The following is a 19,022-nucleotide window of genomic DNA, read 5'->3' on the forward strand; positions in this document are numbered from 1 at the left end:
CTCAGGTGAAAACATATTTGTTTCCATATGACCCACATACCTACGCTTTGGCTTTATTTTTCTAACACTTCCTGAAGACTGAGGAGGTGGGGACTCTGGTGCTACTGGCAAAAACCCAAAGATGATATAGGCAAAATGAAATGTACATAACTTTTTAATGCACATGGTGAAACTTAATTTAAGGTAAGGGCACCTTCCAGGCAGCCCCTTCGGCCAAAACTCTCACAAAGCCACCCTCATGCGGTGTAGCACTCCGTCAGCTTTGAAGGCCAACAGCCTTAGAGCCAAACAACAAAACTCAGGTTTGTTCCCTTTAATTTAACACACTGGGCTAAGTCACGAGAGTTACTAGCAGTTATCCACATTCCCTCTAAACTGTTTCCTGGAGCTACTAATATCTTGCTGTGTGGGCTTGTAGGGAGATTAATGTCTGCAGCAAGATGAACCAAGTGTCTAAAGTTAAATAGGACGTCAAGGTCAAGCACTGTGAAAAACATTAATCTTGCTCCTCATTAAGGCTCAAGTGCATTTTCAGAAGCATCTCAAACAGCTAATATCGGCTCTCCATATGCCCACAAGACAATATACTCGCAATAGTAACAATGGTACCGTTATACAAGACTAATAAAAGTGATCAGAATGCTGCCGGGTTTGAGAAGGAAGGTCATGCGCAACTGGTGTCACTGCGACTGAAACAGTGCCGTACTTGGAGGGAGTGCTTGCTTCCTACTTGGAGCAGAGTCATTCAGCATTAAAACCACCTGCACCAGTACTTTGGCTACTGATTGCCCAATATCAAACTTTCCCTTCCTGAACACCATCACAGAGAAGCTGACAAAGGTCAGTTGTAGGACCACGTAGCTAAAGCGCGGTTGGCTGTCAAAGCATGGCAAGGTATGCCACTTCACTGGCCATTAAAGACTCGGTTTGGTGCCAACCACAGTTGTCTTGGGCCACTGAGATCCCCGGTTTCTTGCGTGTCCTTACCCTGCCATCTCAGGAGGGTTTGGGGTCTGTTTTATTCATTCTTATGACATATCGTGCAGCCCAATCTGGGTGTTTTGTATACCCCTGGGTGCTTCTGAGGGTGTTAGGTGCTTCTCTAGGGCCCTGAGAGGTGGGACACTGCAGAAAACCAGCACCTCGTTAGCCTTTTAAAATGGGAAGATCACGGCAAACGTTCATGTTCACTTTCATCTCTTTACTCCTGTCTCTGGCGGGCCCTGACGTGGGGATACTTTTGTTGGCTTTGCTGGATGTGGCAGCCTGCTGACCACCCTCGCTGACAAAGGGACACTGAAAAAGTGACTCCCTCGCCACCTCCCCGCCCTCACAGGGGCCGGACGAGTCCACACAGCAAGGGAGAGGCCTTGCCAGAGAGGAAAGGGCCCGGTACATCACAGCACCGAACCTGCAGCTCAGCGCCTCACACAGACACGGCCACACGCACCGGGCACTCACGGAGGGGGACGCACCCCCGGACCGCCCGCGGGACCCAGACCCCCGCCTATAATACCGCCCCGCGGCTTCCCGCCCGGCGGCCGCAGGGAGCGCCCCGCCCCGCCCCGCCCCGCCCCGCCCCGCCCCGCCCCGCCCCGCCCCGCCCCGCCCCGCCCCGCCCCGCCCCGCCCCGCCCCGCCCCGCGAGCCGTTGGCGCCTGCGCAGCGTCAGGTCCTGGTGCGAGTGCGGCGCGTGCCCGGTGCGGCGATGGCGGCGGTTCGGCTGTGGCCGCTGTGGCTGCGGGGCTTGGTGCTGCTGTGGGGCCGCGCCGGGATGGGGCTGGGGCTGGGGCTGGCGCCCCCCACCGCCACGGCTCCGCCAGCACCGGCGCGGGGTAAGGAGAGGTGGGGGGCCGCGGGTTGGCGCGGAGCGGCGCCTCTTCCTTCCCTCCATCCCCGCGGAGGGGCCCGGCCGGGGGCGCGGGCGGCGGGGCCTGCGGGGCCTGCGCGGCCTGTGTCTCCGCGGCGGGGGCTGCGCCTGGCCCCGAGCGCGGCTGCGGGGGCGCGGCGGGCGGAGGCCCTCGGTCGGCCCGAGGCTCACAGGCCCCGGCGCCGCCCGGTAGCGCCTTACGGGGAGCTGGCGGAGCTCGGAAGTTGCCCTGGTCCTCGCCGCAGGCTGGCTCCGTGCGGCGGCAGGGCGGCAGCCGCTCCTCGCCAGCGCCGGGGGAGGACGGGCAGCCCTGCCGGGGGGCCAGCGCTCGGCTGCCGCCCGAGGGAAGGGGCGACGGCAGCAGGGGTTGCACCGCGGCCCGCCCCGCCGTTAGCGGCGGTTCTGCGGCACGGACACGGCGGCCGCCTCGGCTTTCTGTGTCCTGACTTGCTGCCTGGAAGGAGAAGCTGATGGAGGTGCTCTTGCCATCCTGTTAGTTCTTCTGGAATCGTTTATCGCGTCGCTGCTTTTAGAGTTCAGTTGGTGAAGCTCATCCTCAGATTTGGTTGCCATTAACATATGTGAGTGGAAAGGTGCACGTCGGGTTAGTTTGCGTTACATCAGGGTATCTCAAGTGGACCTTGACGTGTGTGTTTAGAGTCCAGTTTGCGGTGCCTCATTTCTTTACGGACGGGTTTTTACTTTAAAAGGAAGTATCCAGCTTTGTGAGACAACTAACTTGAAGCAGGAGAGGAAGGGAGCTGTCAGTGTTTCTCTGACAGCTAATCGGTTACTGCAAGCTAATCGGTTACTTTCTAGTAGTTCTGAGAAACGTAAATAAAACCAAAGTTTGGTTGGAGCTGAAAATTGGTTTGAATTAGTAGTGGAGTTGCTTATGGACTCCCTAGGAAAGAAGTTTTCACATAGTTATGTGAGTTTAGAAGTTTTTTCATGAGGCCAGTTGTTGATGTGAAAGTGGATCATGATATTATACAGAAAGCTATCTTTAAGATACAAATATTAGAAATAAGGGTAAAGTGAAAAGTGCGTGATGGATTGTTATGCCATATGCTTAATATTGTTTTGGTCTTAAATTGAAACAGTTTGAAAAAAGTGGATAGTTTTATTTTCTTCTTAGTAGCTGGTGCAGTGCTGTGTTTTGGATTTGGTTTAAGAATAGTGTTGGTAACATACTGATGTTTTTAGTTGTTGCTAAGTGATGTTTATACTAAGTCAAGGACTTTCCAGTTTCTCAGGCCCAGCCAGGACAGCTGACCTGAGCTAGCCAAAGGGATGTTTCACACCATAGAACATCATATTGAGTGTATAATCTGGAGGGAGTTGGCTGGGGGCCGCTGACTGACTGGGCATGGGTCAGCAGGTGGTGGGCACTTGTGCATCACTTGAGGGTTTTTTCCCCTTCCTTTTGGATTTTATTCGTCTCCCCTTCTCCCTCCTTCTGGGTATTATTTTTATTCAACAATTAAATTGTTATTAACCCTTGAGTTTTACCTTTTTTCCCAGTTCTCCTCCCCATCCTGATGTGGGTGTGTGAGTGAGCAGCTGCATAGTACCTGGTTGCCAGCTGGGATGACACTAAAATGCATATTGATTACTGAAGTGATGATCTGGTTAAGAGAGAGGTGGCAGTTTTATGGTAGTTTTGCAAGACTGTGGGACCTTGGGTGCTATCCCGCTAAATATTTCCCAAGTTCACCTGTTTTACACAGGGCTAGACTGGCACAAAGCAGGGTTACAAAGGTTGTATTGTTCCCTATTTCAGAAAATACGAACAGTACAGCTTTAATTGCTGGAGCAGCTGGAAGGTTGAAGAATAAAGAGTACTTGGAGGAAGTACTCTTACACCAGGAGGAGGGAACAACTGTTTAACTTGAAGAGCAGTGTTGCCCTGAGAAGGGGGGCAGAGCACAAATTAAACTAGCTGAGAATAACCTCGGTGTTGGTGTTGAAAGGTTTCTGATTGTCTGAGCAGTTGTGCTGTTTTGTGGTGTTTGAGGGTTGTTTTTTAGTGGAATAATAAGAGCTCCACCTCTTCCTCACTGATCTTAAGGTTGCGTGGCAGTCATCAGTCCTTAGTGTATCCTGCTATAGAGCCTTGTCTTCCTAAAAAACTTTTTAAAAACCTTTTGCAATATGCTAACTTCATGCAAAAATCCATATTGAAGGGGGGGGGGAAAGCTGGTTTTAAACAAAATAGTTTTATTGTCAGTGTTATTATGTGTTATCTCTATTTTGTGGAGGAGCAGCCATTGTTCTGTATTAGTGCAGTTAACCTGGTCCATGAGTGTGTCTCCCAGAAAGTGAGATTGTACAGGTAGTTGGTGCATACTCAACTTAGTAGTTCCTCTATGTGTAAGCAGCATTCTAGGGCATGAACAGTAATAGCTTTTTCTTATCTTGTGAGAATATAATCTTCATACACTTACACTTAACAAGGTGTTACACTAAACTGTTTTGGTAAAAATTAAACTTATCAAAGTAATGCTTCCACTGCTTGGTAAACCACTCTTGGTGTGTGTCATGTGAATATGGGGTGTGTGTATGTGGAGATTCCCTCCGCCCCGGGTGTTTGATCTGTCTGTCAGCACCCCAGGAAAGCTGAGACCCTTGTGCCTGACCAGTTTGTCAGTGTCCCATTGCAGGGACCCTTCGCTGAATCGGAGGGCAATTCGACTGCCTTGTTCAGGGAAACATGCCAACAGCATAAGGGGGACCCCTCAGCGGGTCTTCCTACTTTATTGGATTTATGTTACCCACTGCTGGCAACCGCTAGTGTCCACAAAGGATTAACACTAACAGTTTCCGGCATAACACTTCTCATTAATATAAAATTAGGAAAAATTAAGGTTCATGATTCACAGTGATAGAGACTGTCTGCAAAATCAAGCTTGAAGGGATACACGACCAAACTATATACAACTCAAGTGTAATCACTAATAACAGCCAGTGTGAGTTAGTTATTGAGCGCGCATAAGACAAAGTTGTTACCCAATAGGCGTCGCTATGGGGGGAGAAGACGGGTTCAGCCCGTGGACTGACCCCAGAGGTTACGATGGAGTCTTCCCCAACTTCTCCCCTCATCTGTTCACCTCTTATACTTCACAGTATATTGCATATTCATTCATCATGCATAGGATTGGTTACAAGTTTCTCACTTGTAATGCAAATCAGTACGCGTCCTCAGAGAGCACTGCTGAAGTTCTCTGCTAACTATGTGTGCTCCTCAAGGGGGGCTATTTGAGTTGGAGGTTGTGATCTCCCACTACCACAATTATCTCTGTCCTATTTTCAGCTAATTTTCTGTTGATGTCAGTGGATTGCAACACCTTATCATCCTGTTTCCTCTCATAGCTAGAGCTTTCTTCACTTGAATGCGTAACTTAGACGATGGTGTTCTTTTCAGTGTCTGTTCTGTATTTCTCGTGCTCCCCCAAGGGTGGCCACCTTGATTAGAAGTCCCTTCATTCACAACAACTTCAGAGCGAGTCAGACTGACCTAGCTTTGTGAACGCTGAATCAGTCTGGTAACCCGGGAGTTTAGACAACAATTTCCACTCTGCCCTGGACTTATTTCAGTCCAGGACCAGTCCATTTCCATCACATTTAGGTGGAGCTTGAGTGACTCTAGTCATACGTGTTGCTACTAACTGCTGTCCTGTGCCCGGTGAGGTGTTACCTTGGAGGCAGGTAACTCTGGGAGGGAGGTGTGCGTTGGTATTCCAATGAAGTTGTTTCATCCGAGGAAAGTCATTTCACCACAGCGGTCGGCTCAGCCACGGACATCTCATGGATTCTTCACGTGACAACTGGTATGCAGCTTATCAGCTGTGTGGTGCCGTCAAGTTCCCATTCCTGGAGGGAGCACAACAAGCACGGCTGCGGTGTCTCCACTCCACTCCATCCTGGCTCCACCGTCTGTCACTCCCATCAGCATGTGCTGAGCTGGCAGGATGTGTTGCTTAGGGAACTGTGGGGATGTAGATGCCGTGCATGCCAACCATCCTGAAGGCAATAGCTGTATTTTACCCTAAAAAAGCTTTCTGTAATACTGTGCTTCTATTAGGACCCAATTTTCTCTAATTCACCCCCTCAAGGTGGCATTTCCCACAGTATGTAAAAATAATTTCTGATTTTATTACATATTAAGTGATTAATGCTGATGTTATATACTAGTATAGGAGGAATGGTTATGTTTGATAAATAGTGTTTAAAATACAATGGGAATTTTTGTTGATAGTGCTGTTACGGCTTACATTTATTTTTGCCCAATAAAGATAATACAGTAATCCCTTGAAATACCAGAGGGAGACTGTCAACTTCCTATCTGTTTGAATAATAATAATAAAAAAATCCAAAGCTGTTTTTGTTTAATATGCAGGTACACAATGCTTTAGCGAAGTGGTTTGGAAAGGATATTTAGGGTTTTCTTCTTTCCCAGTTTGAGAGGTGTTTTGTTCTATCTTCTGTTCTCGTCGAGAACACCCTAACTAGTGGCAGATTTATGTATCTTTTAAGTTCTGTGACCCAGAGAAAAATAGAAAGCAGAATGGAAAAAAATACAGTTTTTTTCCGTCACTCATAATAATGTTAAATTCTGTGGCAGCAGTACATAAAGATGTTTTGATTCTTGAGATACATGTTGTGATGATGTATTTTGAAGTATTTTCGTTAAGACTTTTATACTGTTTTTAAGTATAAATAAGTCCAATTTTTTAATAATTTAAGCCCCTGTCTTTCGTTTAGATGCCAGTATAGGTTATCTGCTGTAGTATGTCGGGCATGAAAAGCTTATGAGATAACCCTTGATAGGAATCGAAGGAATGTTAAATTTTTTCACTTTGCTGTAGATGGTTCAGTTACTGAAAATGTAACCACATTTTCAGAAGTCCTTGGTGTACTTGCATGCTTCTGACAGTACCTTGCTAATTTATGTTTGGAATTTTGCTTTGTTTTGGTGTTTAAGTCTTAAATTGAAAATGTAAATAAGTATTCCTATAATAAGCATGGTGGTACTCCATGTGGGATAATCCCATTTGAAAGTTTTTGAGTTTAAACTGAGAGCTATTTCTGAATCTGCTTTTCACGGGGTTTTCCCATGAATTGGTACATGGGCCTTACACTTAGGCTTTTTCTCCTTTAATTGGTACTGGTAACAATGTTAATTCGTACTAGATAAGCTATAAGTGTTTTTTCTATATGGATATATTAATTAAAGCTAAATATGCTGGTACCTAAAATTTTGAAAACTAGTACCAGAAAGTATAATACTGAATTATGAAAATACTGAAATACATGGTGGTCTCAAAACATGCCAATTTACCTCAGATTGATACCTGCTTGTGACTAACGCAGTTGTCCATTAAAAGTAGAACTGGATTCCTGATTTGGAGACATTTTCCCATTGTATTTATACTATCAGTTGAAATAATAAAAAGTTAGTTTCATTAAATAGTATTAAAAATGATCATAGGAACTACAATTATTGGAAGAAAGATCCAGATTCAGACCTGGGGAGGAGACTCCCCCTCATCTGTCAAGTGGTTCATGGATGCAGTCCTGTGGGCAACGGATTGTCGATGTTGTGGATAAGAAAGACTGGTCTTAAGACAATAAGCATGCAGTATTTCTCAATGAGTCATAGCCTTCGGCTAGAAACTTCTGGGAATGTGAACACCAGTAAATATTTTCTTTTTGGGGGATAGAAAATGTTCTTAAAAATCCAATGAAAATATGAACTCCTGTATCATTTGGCTTTTCAGACTTCTGTTAGAGTTCTTGTTGATGTCCTACAAAATAACTTTGTGTCCTATGTTTGGAAGTACTTGTTTAAAATCATGTTATTTGGACAGCTTTATCTTTAAACTTTTTTGCCCCAGAGAAAGGTTAGTATCTATGGGATGAGGACCAACCCTAGGCAAGGGCGAGCTTTCGCTAGGCTTCCAAAACTTGGAATGTTCTCTAAGTGGAAGTGAAAAGTCTTAGAATTTCAGCAGAGGTTACAGGGAGGCTCTTGGGTTACATCTCCTATGTTGTCCTTGGAGAAAGCAAATTGAAGTTAAGGGTAAGCTTGACTTGTTTCCCTAACTATGCCAGAGCTCATACTTAAATGCTTCATATCTCTGCTACAGTTCTCCTGTATGGAATGGAATTACTGCACTTTCATTACTTCAGTCAAAATTGTTGTTTGTTATCTAGAAGTAGGGGGGGAAAAAGCTAAACATTATGTTAAATGGTTGGTGTTACTGAGTAAAAATAAATACAGTATCTTTGTGATTTGTGGTTTGTTTTTGTTTTTTTTTTTCTTTCTAGCATGCTCAGAGTTTTCTCAGAGGTCCTGTGAAGAATGCTTAAAAAATGTTTCGGTAAGATTTTTAACATCCTTTTTATTTGAAAATTTGATGATTTTTCCACTTAATATCAAATAGGATTGTTAGGGCTTGTCAGGCTGTTTGGTGGGGGTTTGGTTTTGTTCTTAGTGGTGAATCTAGTCAAATGACCTGTCATAAGAGGAAGTCGAGATCAGTCAGTTCTATTATCTGTTGGTTTTTTAAATGGTAGTCAGCTGGTGTGCTGGTTCCCCTCTGTCACGCTGGATGCCAGTGTGCTTTCACTTTGCCAGGGTTGCTCCATGATTTTTCACTCACGGTGTTCCTCTCCTTTGTCTGGAGAGGACAGACTCTGTAGAATCTGAGCTTCCAGTTTTGGCGTGTGCTCAGTGCTTCCGTAGTGTGACTGAGCAAGCTGATGTTGCTGCTGGGTTAGACTCATCCTCATTTTGCAAACAGCACTTAGGTAAATTTCCATCTTATGAAAGGGCTAGATAAACTGAAGGCTAAAACGCCTTGCATTTCTTGTATGCTGAATAGGAGAACTAGGAAATTAATGTAAATAAACTAGAAATGCCTTTCTCTGGAGATGCCCCCAGCAGTGCATTTAACTGAGGTAGACTGGATCAGTGCTTTGTAGGTGTTCAGACACGGCATCTCCACTGACTACATCAGACCATAAGTGTTCAAGACTGCCAGGCTAGGTCACCATTCTGGTAGCAAAGTGTTCAGACTTCCAAAGAGATTGCAATAAGGTAGACACTAAAACAATAGATTTCCCCCAGCCCCTATTCTGTCCCTTACTGGAAACCTTTTTAACTTCACAGTAAGGTTTGTGATAAGTATGTATGCAAAAGGTGTCTGTCTCTGCAGAGTAGAAGAAACTTCCACATCTGAAGTGAGAGATTGCCCTGAATTCTACTTCAGATGCCACTGAAAAGAAGTATTTCAGGAATCTAAGTTTCATAAGCTACTACAAAACTTTCTCACAAGGGAAAATTGAGAAATATCTGAACTTACCTGTTCCATCCTTTTTTATGCATCTCTTGGCTTTTTAAGGGAAAAAATAGTAATTGCCTTGTACTGATACAGTTACTGTGTGTTATCGGACCTGTATGTTTGTCATCAGAAGCATGGCATTGTGTAAAGAACTCATCTTCAAAAGTATAAAGTAGGAAATGGAAAATATGGGTCATTAAAGATGTGCAGCCCTACCACTGGTGTGACTGTCACTTCAAATAAGTGCTGCTGCTGCAGATAGATGAGTGCAACCTGAGAGTTCTGTGTTCTCCTTGGGAGAGAAATAAATACTTTAGCTGTGTTTTTGTACTGAAGACACTAACAGAGTTATAGATACATCATTTTTGGAATGTCAAACCAGTGACTGATGGATGATTTAGGGCAGCTGCTTCAATAGCATCAGTGTTAACCTTGAAGAAAGGAGTTTAGACTTGATTCAGACAATTTGCACATACATTTTAAAGAAAAGGCTACAGAGGACATACTAGCATTTGTGTGAGCAATACAGAAGCAACACATTGCTGAATTACTTTGTTTACTTGCTTCAGTAGAAAAAAAACCCCTGGTTTTCATACTGGTGATACTATAGATAGCAGATAAAAAGAAAAATTAAACATTTGATAAATAGATAAAAACAATTCCAAACAAACCATAAAATGTAGTAATTTACTGCAGTTAAATAGAATTCTAATTCAAAAGGCTTAAATTTTGTTTATCATAATTATAATTGTCTTGGTCTTTAGAATTGATGAATACTTATTTTCTCATGTTTTTATCAATAAGTCCTGAGTGGTGATTTTAGAGGTGTGCTGTTGGTGTAACATCTCATTCCTTACAATATGATACATCAAAAAATAAAAGATAAGGGGTTTGGTTAGAGCTGTTGAATCCTGAAACTCAGTGTGGTTACCTCAAAGAAATATTTACTGGTATAACTAGTAGATTACCAGGTGTATTGAAATTTGTGAACTCTATCTGGTAACAGATAATGTGTAAATACCTATTGATTAACATCTTGAGAGCTTTCCCTTTAACTCCATATGACTGTGTAAAACAAAATACATTAGCACAAGTACTAGTAAAAGATAAGACTACATTCTAGAATCTGTGTGCATGTGCAGAACCTCAGCATTCTGGAGTGTTTTCCAAAGTGTCATCTTCAGCTTCTGAGTAGTCTCCCAACATGCTTTTCCCCTCAGCTATTTATTTTTGTCATTTTCATCTTTGTCCTAATAACAAGTGTATGGAACCTAAGTTCTTGTGGAAAATGGATTTTAGGCAAGCTAAGCATTTAAAAAAAAAAAAAAAGGACCTAACAGCTGCTATAGGAAATCATGATTAAGAAATACAGTCCGTTTTTTTTGAAGGAAAGGTGGGGATAACAGTCACTTGCATACATCCGATTATAGAGAAAGAAGCATTCATTTTGTGTTCATAGTTACTATCTTACCTCTTTTAATAGTGAGAGTATGTCCTTAAAATGAGTATGGACTGAATTAAATCGTATTGTACCTCATTATCCATGTGAGACTGCTAAAATAAAGTCAGTGATATCTATCAGAATGTGAACATGCTTGCTGGCATACTCTGCGGAGGATATGATTGACATCCAAACAGAATATCTTCTGTCTTCAATTTTTAGGTTATGTAGATGAGTGTTGAAGTTAAGGTTATCACCCTTGAGTATTTAGGCTTTTTTTTTTTTTCTGACTTGATTTTGACAATTAGTTCAATTTTTAGAATTGGGAATGATTCGATTGAAATATTTTTTTTTCCTTTAGCCTCTGCACCAATCAGTAGCTGTATCAGATACTGCCTTTTGGGCTACTCATGTTTTTAGTGGTTAGATGCAGTAGCAGTAGATAAGAGGATGCAGTCAGCCTTTCTGTATTTGTAGTTGTCACCAGCATTATAGAATCATTCAGGTTAGAAGAGACCTCATGAGCTGTGTAGTCCGGCCTCCTACTCAAAACAGGCTCAATGTTACATTTGAACAAAGTTTAACAATGACTTTTAGTCTGCCCCTTCATAGTCATTATTTTAGAACTGTTAATTCTTATTAAATAATTGATCCAACAAAAATAAGCATGTTCTTATCTAACATCCTTGATTAAAATGAAAACCTAGGAGGGCTGGTTTTTTGCAAAGATTATTCTACATTCTTAATTATTTCTGTTGATGTGTCTTTGTGGGTATGTTTGACTTGTACAGTCTACCAGCTACAAAATATGAATGTATTTTTCTTGTCTCTTCACTCTTTTCAAGAGAGCAGTATCTACTACAAAACAGTTTCCTTTGTATTTAACGTTTTCTATCCCTTTAGAGCAAGATAACAGACTTTATGCAATTGAGGATGTAAAACAGCTCATCCAGGAACTATTCTTTATCTAACAGTACTATCAAGAACATCTCTATTTCTATAATGAATCCTAAAACACCCTGTTCTGTCAAGGATTTTTTTTTAATGTTATCCACAGCTTCTTCACTGGCAGAGTTGTATGGTAAAGGAATTTTGAAGGAGCATTTACTTTAACAGACAAAACCCAAACCTTATGCTTGATGCTTAGTGGTGGCATAAAAAGCAGAAATGTTGTGCTGGTATTGTAACTATAATACATGTAAGAAAGTCTAAATTTAAAAAATATCCAGATATGTAAGTGTGCACAAGTAAGGTACCCAGTGTACTTTGCAATACAGGTTGGATAAGGCTTTATCTTCTACTACCTTGCTGCAAAATCTCCTGTAGAATTGTAAGGATTCTTTGTTTTCTTTCTGTTGATAGTCACGATACAGGGCTGAAATAAGATTGTAGGTGTATTTCTATTCTTTAAAGTTACCAGGTGTGTTAAGATTATGAACAGTTGGCTTCCTGTTTTTGTATTTCTTGTTAATTTCAGTAATTCTAAACCCAAAGCCACTTTATCATCAGGTATCCGAAGTACCTCAATATGTTCCCAAATGTTTTCAGGCTAGTGTAAATGTTTATTACCTGTAAGTACAAAATATACTTACTCACGATTCAGTTTGGGCTTACTTAGGAATTGTACCAGGACTTCTGTAGGTTTTACACTACAAAACACTTTCAATATATCTGTACAGTATTGCATTCATTTAAGAATTCTGTGTGGACAGGAGCACTAAATTGTAAACTGTTTTTGAAGATCAGTAATTTGGCTTTTTTGTTTCTTTTTCACAGTGCCTTTGGTGTTACACAAACAACACTTGTATTGATTACCCTGTAAGAAGCATTCTTCCACCGTCTTCATTATGTTCCCTTTCAAATGCTCGATGGGGAGTTTGCTGGAGTAGGTACTAATTCTGCTTTTGCTGTAGAGAATTATTTATGAGTATGATTAAAGTAAGACTACAGTTTACTAGAGCTATTTCCTGGTGATTTATTCGGAGGGGTCAGGGGAGGGGGCAGTGGTTATGATTATGATCTCTAATCTTCTGGGCTTACAGTTATTGTTAAGGGTCCTTTGTGAACAACCAGTGTAGTTATGCTGATCCAGTGGCTTTAAAACATCTATGTAGTGAAGTTCTGTTGACGGTAAAGTCTAGACTGGGAACCAGTGATGCTGGAATATTCAGAGTGTTTTATGTACATAGTCAGGATTCACCTGTTTCTTAAACCATACTTCTGAGGTACAAAGAAATAAGGTAGTTTACCTCTTGACAAATGGTGCCCATTCTTACCTTTCTAAAACTTCTTAAAATGTTGAATGATATGCCTGGATCCACAATTTGTATAGTATAGTCCAGTGGCAGCAGTGAACCAATACCACAGGAATGGAGCCACCCAAATATTCTTAAATGCTATTTTTGCTTAAACAACTGAAAAAAAAATGGTCTATGGGTGCTGAAGGCAACACAGTTAAGGTTAAAAAGGAAGCTGCTGTGTGCTGCTGTAGATTGCAGTACTGCATCATTTAATTGTTCTTAGATTTCTTTTTGCTTTGCATGTTGCATTACAAAATAGTACAGTGCATGTGGTGCCGTTGGGGTGAAGTCTTTAGAGCTATTTCTGCAACACTCTATGTACAGATCTGAAGTCAAACTAGACTGGAACAGAAAATAAATAAGATATCGGTCATATGAAATGACAGCTTCAGTCCAGCAAGGCAAAGGCTTGCTGCTTTCCCTGTATTTGTTTGTGAACACCAGGAGGCTAAAGGACGAACAAGTGGGGATGAACTATCCCTGGCTGTTAGCTGAGAATTAGAAGAAAGTTAACACAGTGCAGTGAGATTAGTCTAAATTAGAGTAGCAATAGGTTTTTGCTATAAAAATGGAGTGTGCAAATTTCTGAACACTACCACTTCATATAAACTCTGCAAACAGAGGGACTAGATTGTAGAGTACAGGAGAACTTTATAAATTCTTTAGTTCTTAGCTGAAGGGCTCTGTGCTTTGTTTTTTGAGAGAAAGCATTTATGCTTAGGCTTTTGTAGATTTTAGAGCTATAGAAGGTATGTAATTTCACTGAGAAAGCTTTTTTTTTTTTTTTTTTTTTTTTTTTTTTTTTTTTTTTTGGAAATCGGGCTTTCAGTATTAGTAAATGCTGGTACTATGAAATGTTTAGCAGACTTTCTGGAAGTGTGGGGACCTGACTGCTGCTAACAGCTAAGTGCCCACACAGCTGGTTACTCCCCTCCTCCCTTGGCCCCAGCAGGATGGGGAAAGAACATAGAACAACTCATGGATTGAGAGAAAGACAGTTTAGTATGTGAAGGAAAAAGGAGGAGAGGAAAAAACCAAAACAAACGACCAAAAAAAGACCAAGTAAAGGAAATGGCTTACCATTGCCCACAGATGCCCATCCAGTTCCTAAACAATAGTCACTTTGGAAGCCAGATAGCCCCTCCACTTACTTTTTCCTTTACCTTGGGTTTTATTGCTGATTATGGCATCATATGGTGTGGAATACCCCCTTGGTCAGTTTGGGTCAGCTATTCTGGTACTTTCCCCTCCTGACTTCTCCAGTCTCTTACCTACCTCCAGCCCTATTCTCTGGGAGGAATGGAGTGAAGGGGGGGAAAGAAAATCTTGATGCTCTTCAAGATGGTGAAAACATGGGTGTGTGATCAGCACTGTTTTAGCCAGAAGTGCAAAACATGGCATCATACCAGCTGCTATGAAGAACGCTAACTTTCAGCCACACGCAGCACAGAAATGCATGTCCTTTTGCAAAGCAGTGGTTACTGGTATCTAAGGGTGTTCTTGGCAGTTTACTCCTGCTATAGGAATGGCTTCTACCTTGGGTGCCGTTTCTTTCTAGATGGAATGTCGCTTAAACACAGAATTAAAACTTTGTAATGGAGCACGCTCAGCAAAAAAAGTAAAAGTGGGAAAAGAATAAAGAACCCAATCGTAAAAAAACCCCAAAACCCCCAGATATGCATCACTGTAATAGATTATTTTTTTTTTTACAAATTATATGCAGCAGCATGCCATGAGAATATATAGTCTTACTGAGACTGTCCCCTTCAGACACAGCAAGAAAATTAATGACCTTGTGAGCATGGTGATGTTTTTTTCTTTTTGTGAATAAAATGAAGAGATGACTGTTGCTGAAAATGAAGGTGAATGTTGTAGCTCTCAAAGTCAAAAACAAATGACTGGCTCCCAGTTACAATTTTATATGGAATAAGATATGTTGACAGATTATTAAGCAGCAGTGAAGAAAAAAGAACACTGTAGAAGCAATGTAATACAAAGTATTGGTTTTCATGAATAGTCAGCAAATAAAATACTGGAGACAGAAATGCAGACTGAAAACTGACAGTCTTTCTGCACTTTAATAGGTTCAAAATATATTCTTTTGCTTCAATTAAATAGTATACTTTAAAATGGAGATTAAAACAATTTTTTGTTTTTACTTCACTGAATGGAGTATATTTAATTCCTTGGAACCTGCAGGGAAGTAACAGAGTGAGGAATGTGGTATAGTGAAACGTGTTACTTTGAGAATTTACATGTTCAGAATATACTTTTGTATTGTAAGTAGAAACTGTATATTAATCTGTATTATAAACTGTACCAAGTAAGTTATAACACAGAAGCAAAAATATTTGCTGGGATTTAATCTTTGGCAAGATCTGTGAAGGATATTCCTTGGCCAGACATGAGTTGGTGAGACCTGTAGAAAAGTAATGGGCTCTTTGGTTTGTGCATGCGATTAGAGAGGGCAGACCCTCTGAACTTCACTTTCTAAATTTGATTCTTACCACTAGTACCCTGAAGCAGTAAAAAGTGTATGTGCAGGTACTTTGTATTATTACAGCAGCATGAAGCTGATGAATCTGGTAAGAGTTCAGAGGGATTTATGTGGGAGAAGACAGGAGAGACAGCTTCCCTGCCCCCTCACCCCATCATGCTTTAAAATAGACGGTGTGGGGAGAGGTGTTTAGTTCTCATTATCACTGTTGTAACAACTTCCTTGATTTCATTTTGCCCTTTACAGAACTCCTCAAAGTTGCATCTAGCTTTGCTTATGTCATCCCACTTTGCTTTCTTCTTGGGCCTCAATTTTATTTTTTTTTCCCCCCCTAGGAGGACATCAGGTTTCTGATTCCTTTTTTATGAATGCAGTCCTGTCCTGGTTTAGACCAGCTATAGTTGTTACAGTGTATGCTTTTAAAATAATACTCCCCTCCCCATTTGTTAATCGTTGGACGTAGATGATGACTTAGGAAGTTTTATGGGGAGTTTTATATTTGCTTTTTCAAATCCTCTGACGTTTTCATCTTACTTCATTTTGCTCTTTCTCTGCTACATGTGATGTGTGTACACTGTTGCTGAATCTATGTGACTTTTGTTCATGCTGTACATTGGCTAAAAACAGAGAACAGAACTGTGGAATCACACCAGTAGATAACATCAAATATTACAGGGTGACTTTTAATAATTTGGTATATGTAAAGAGTAACTTTAATATCTGTTCAGTGTAGATTATGCATAGCAGCAAAAATCAAATGTGATACGGTGAGTTTAAACTGGGGTAGTTGCACAGAATTGTGTGTTTGGGTTTTTTGTGCATACAGAGATGAAAAAGTGCTTGGGAAGGAGGGGAATAATTATCAGGAAAAAAAAATGTTAATACTGGAGTCTAACAAATTGAATATATTCATATCTTTCAGTAAACTTTGAGGCTTTGATTATTGCCATAGCTGTTGTAGCTGGACTCATTCTGGTGTCTGTAGCAGTCTGTTGCTGTTACTGCTGTTACTGCAGAAGGCGTTCCAGGAGGTAAATACGTCTATTTGTTTCCTGTACTAACTTTGAGTGCTGGTGTTCCCTACCTACCTACAATTTTTACTCTCCACTATACTAAGAATCTTTTCATTTGGAAGCAATTTTGGTCACTTTGCTTTATTTGTTTGAGACATAACAGAAAGAGGTGATTAGTGATGGTACTATGACCCTGGAAATTATGCTGGAATGACACTGAAGTGATGTTATGATACCATCACAGATGTGCTCTTAAAGCTATTGCTTTACCCTTCTACATTTTACACTTCCTTATTAAGAGTGGACATGAAATATTTCATGAAATAAATACTTGCTTTTTGTGATAACAGAACAAATAATTTCATTCAAGGCAAGCTCATGTTACAGCAAAAAGGGACCAGGTGGGTAACGAGTAACTGCGCAAGTGTTCTACAGCACTTGGTGTCCATGCTTCAGAGTTTGCCCTAGGATCTGTCAGCAGACAGTGTCTAAGTGATTAGCTGCCTTTGCCAAGTCCACAAAATCTAAATGTAAGATGATGCTTTTTTGCTCTAAGTTATTAAAAGTGGCTTACTTTCAAGTAAAGTAATACTGAAAAACTTAAATGTTCTTTAGATCTTGCAGAAGTAAGCCAGTAATGGCAAAGTTTTACAAGTCCTCCAACTGGTGAATATCCTTCAAAGGGAGGGAAATAGTTGATGAGGAGCTGAAAAAAGTGAGTCAGTCCTGCCATGTGAAGTGATCAGTGTTTATTCCTTAATGACATACCTGGAAAGCCCTGTTTATTGGGACACCACAATATGCTTCCTTCTATCGCTGAAGTTTTAGAGTCTGGGTTTCTGGGCAGTGTAGTTTCAGCTAGCACTGTTCTTTTTGTCCTTCAGTGCTTCTTGTGTACACAAAATGTGGACCTTACTTCTTGATCTGAAATACTTTCTGTACTGTTTCAAAGACCTGTGATTAATTGTTCTTGTTTGATGGTTTTTTAAAGAGTTTCCACAGCTGTACAGTGTTTAGTGCTGACCTTCAAGCCAGAGAAATATGGTCCATCTGTGGCTTTAAGAAAGGAGAAAATAATTGTAACATTTCATTCCCTTCTCTCTTCCCTGAGGAAGATGCATGCACCTGTTTTGCTGGTAGATTGGTCTACCAAATCTGTCTCAGTGCAAAAACATAACACTTTAGCCCTGTGCTGATAAGCCCTGAAGCCATATAGAACTGTTTTAGATTTTACATAAGATCTGCCAATGTCCTCTGCAGAAGAACTGAGCTAGTCCCCTGTGGCTGACATGCCAACAAATAAAGCTTGATTCCTGTGAAAGAGAGATTTGTGCCAGACTTCAGTTTTAGTAGCTAAGTTGTCAATCAGTACTGTAACATCTAATTCTAAAAATAGAGGTTTAGTTGAAAGTCATCTTATGCCAGGACTCCAAAGGTGTCAAGCTTAATCTTCTGACGCTTAGAGGATTTAAAGGTCTTGTCAGAGTGGGGTCCAGCTTATTTCAGGATGTATTATTACACTGAAGCCTGATATATTACTGGCTTTAAAACCACTGATTCTCAGCAGGAATTCTTTTGCTCAGTTTCCTTGGTTTTGGGGATTCCTTTTCCACAAAAGAAGCTTTGTTTTTTAATGAATTGGAAGAAGGAAAAATTGTAGAAATGCTGTATTAATCTGTTTTACTGACTCTAGATGTATTGTCTCAGATCTTGGGTCTAACCTTGCTTTGCAGAAGCATCAGCATTTCTTCTAGGTGTTGGGGTTTTTTTTTCAGCTGTGGGGTTTCAGTGTTTAAGAAGCCATCGCTTATCTTTTCCTTGAACATGGAGAGTACTTAGGTGCATTAATCCCCACAACAGTAAAATAGCTGGCTTACCAGAGTCCATCCCTACCACAGGAATCCTATAACTGTTGGTGTGTTGTTTCAGTTCATTATTTTTTAAATCTTGTATTTGGACTTTTAAGAGTCTGGTTCCATGTACTTCAGGTATAACTATTCATGAAACTAAGCTAAATAGACTGTCTGACTTCTTTAGTTTAACAACTACTTTTAAATTTGTATAATTTCAGACTTTCTGAATTTTGAAGTAAAACTCAATTGCTTCAAAGTGTCTAGAAACCAGAAGATATGTAAATTTTTTTAACTGTAGGGAAGAAATATATTTTATGAATCCTGTACCAGTGTTTTATTTATTTGATGGTTTTATATTTTGCAACACCAGTGCAAAGTGAGACTATTGCAGAGTTACAATACACAGAGATCTCTAATAAAGTAGTTTTGCAGAAGGGTCCCCAAGAATGGGAGCTTCTGATTTTCCTGGACAGGCTAACATGGGGAATTGACTGGTTTTACAGAAGGGTCTAGTGTTGTTTCCCGATAAAGGTGAGCTGTTCCATGTGTTTCCTGCTGCTAAAAGTCCCCAAGATTTTTCTGGGTTTTTGTATGTGGAAGCAGAGGAACTAGAAGATTTGTATGTGAAACATTACATGGATTCTGAATTATTTGCTTTTAGTTAAATGACTAAGATATTCAGAGACTCATGGACTGATTGAGC

The 19,022-nt window shown here is 41.0% G+C and overlaps 1 protein-coding gene across 1 annotated transcript in view; it reads left to right on the forward strand.

Annotated features, from left to right (window-relative positions):
• The first annotated feature begins 1,647 nt into the window (after positions 1-1,647).
• Positions 1,648-19,022, forward strand: part of LOC106630859 (pituitary tumor-transforming gene 1 protein-interacting protein-like) — a 33,386-nt gene continuing 16,011 nt past the window's right edge. The window contains exons 1-4 of the mRNA XM_055707220.1: positions 1,648-1,834; positions 8,200-8,252; positions 12,433-12,541; positions 16,376-16,484. Of these exons, the coding sequence (XP_055563195.1) occupies positions 1,708-1,834; positions 8,200-8,252; positions 12,433-12,541; positions 16,376-16,484 (398 nt within the window). The 5' untranslated portion in view covers positions 1,648-1,707. The remainder of the gene's footprint in view (positions 1,835-8,199; positions 8,253-12,432; positions 12,542-16,375; positions 16,485-19,022) is intronic.

Source organism: Falco cherrug, chromosome 4 (assembly GCF_023634085.1).
Source record: "Falco cherrug isolate bFalChe1 chromosome 4, bFalChe1.pri, whole genome shotgun sequence".
NCBI lineage: Eukaryota > Metazoa > Chordata > Aves > Falconiformes > Falconidae > Falco > Falco cherrug.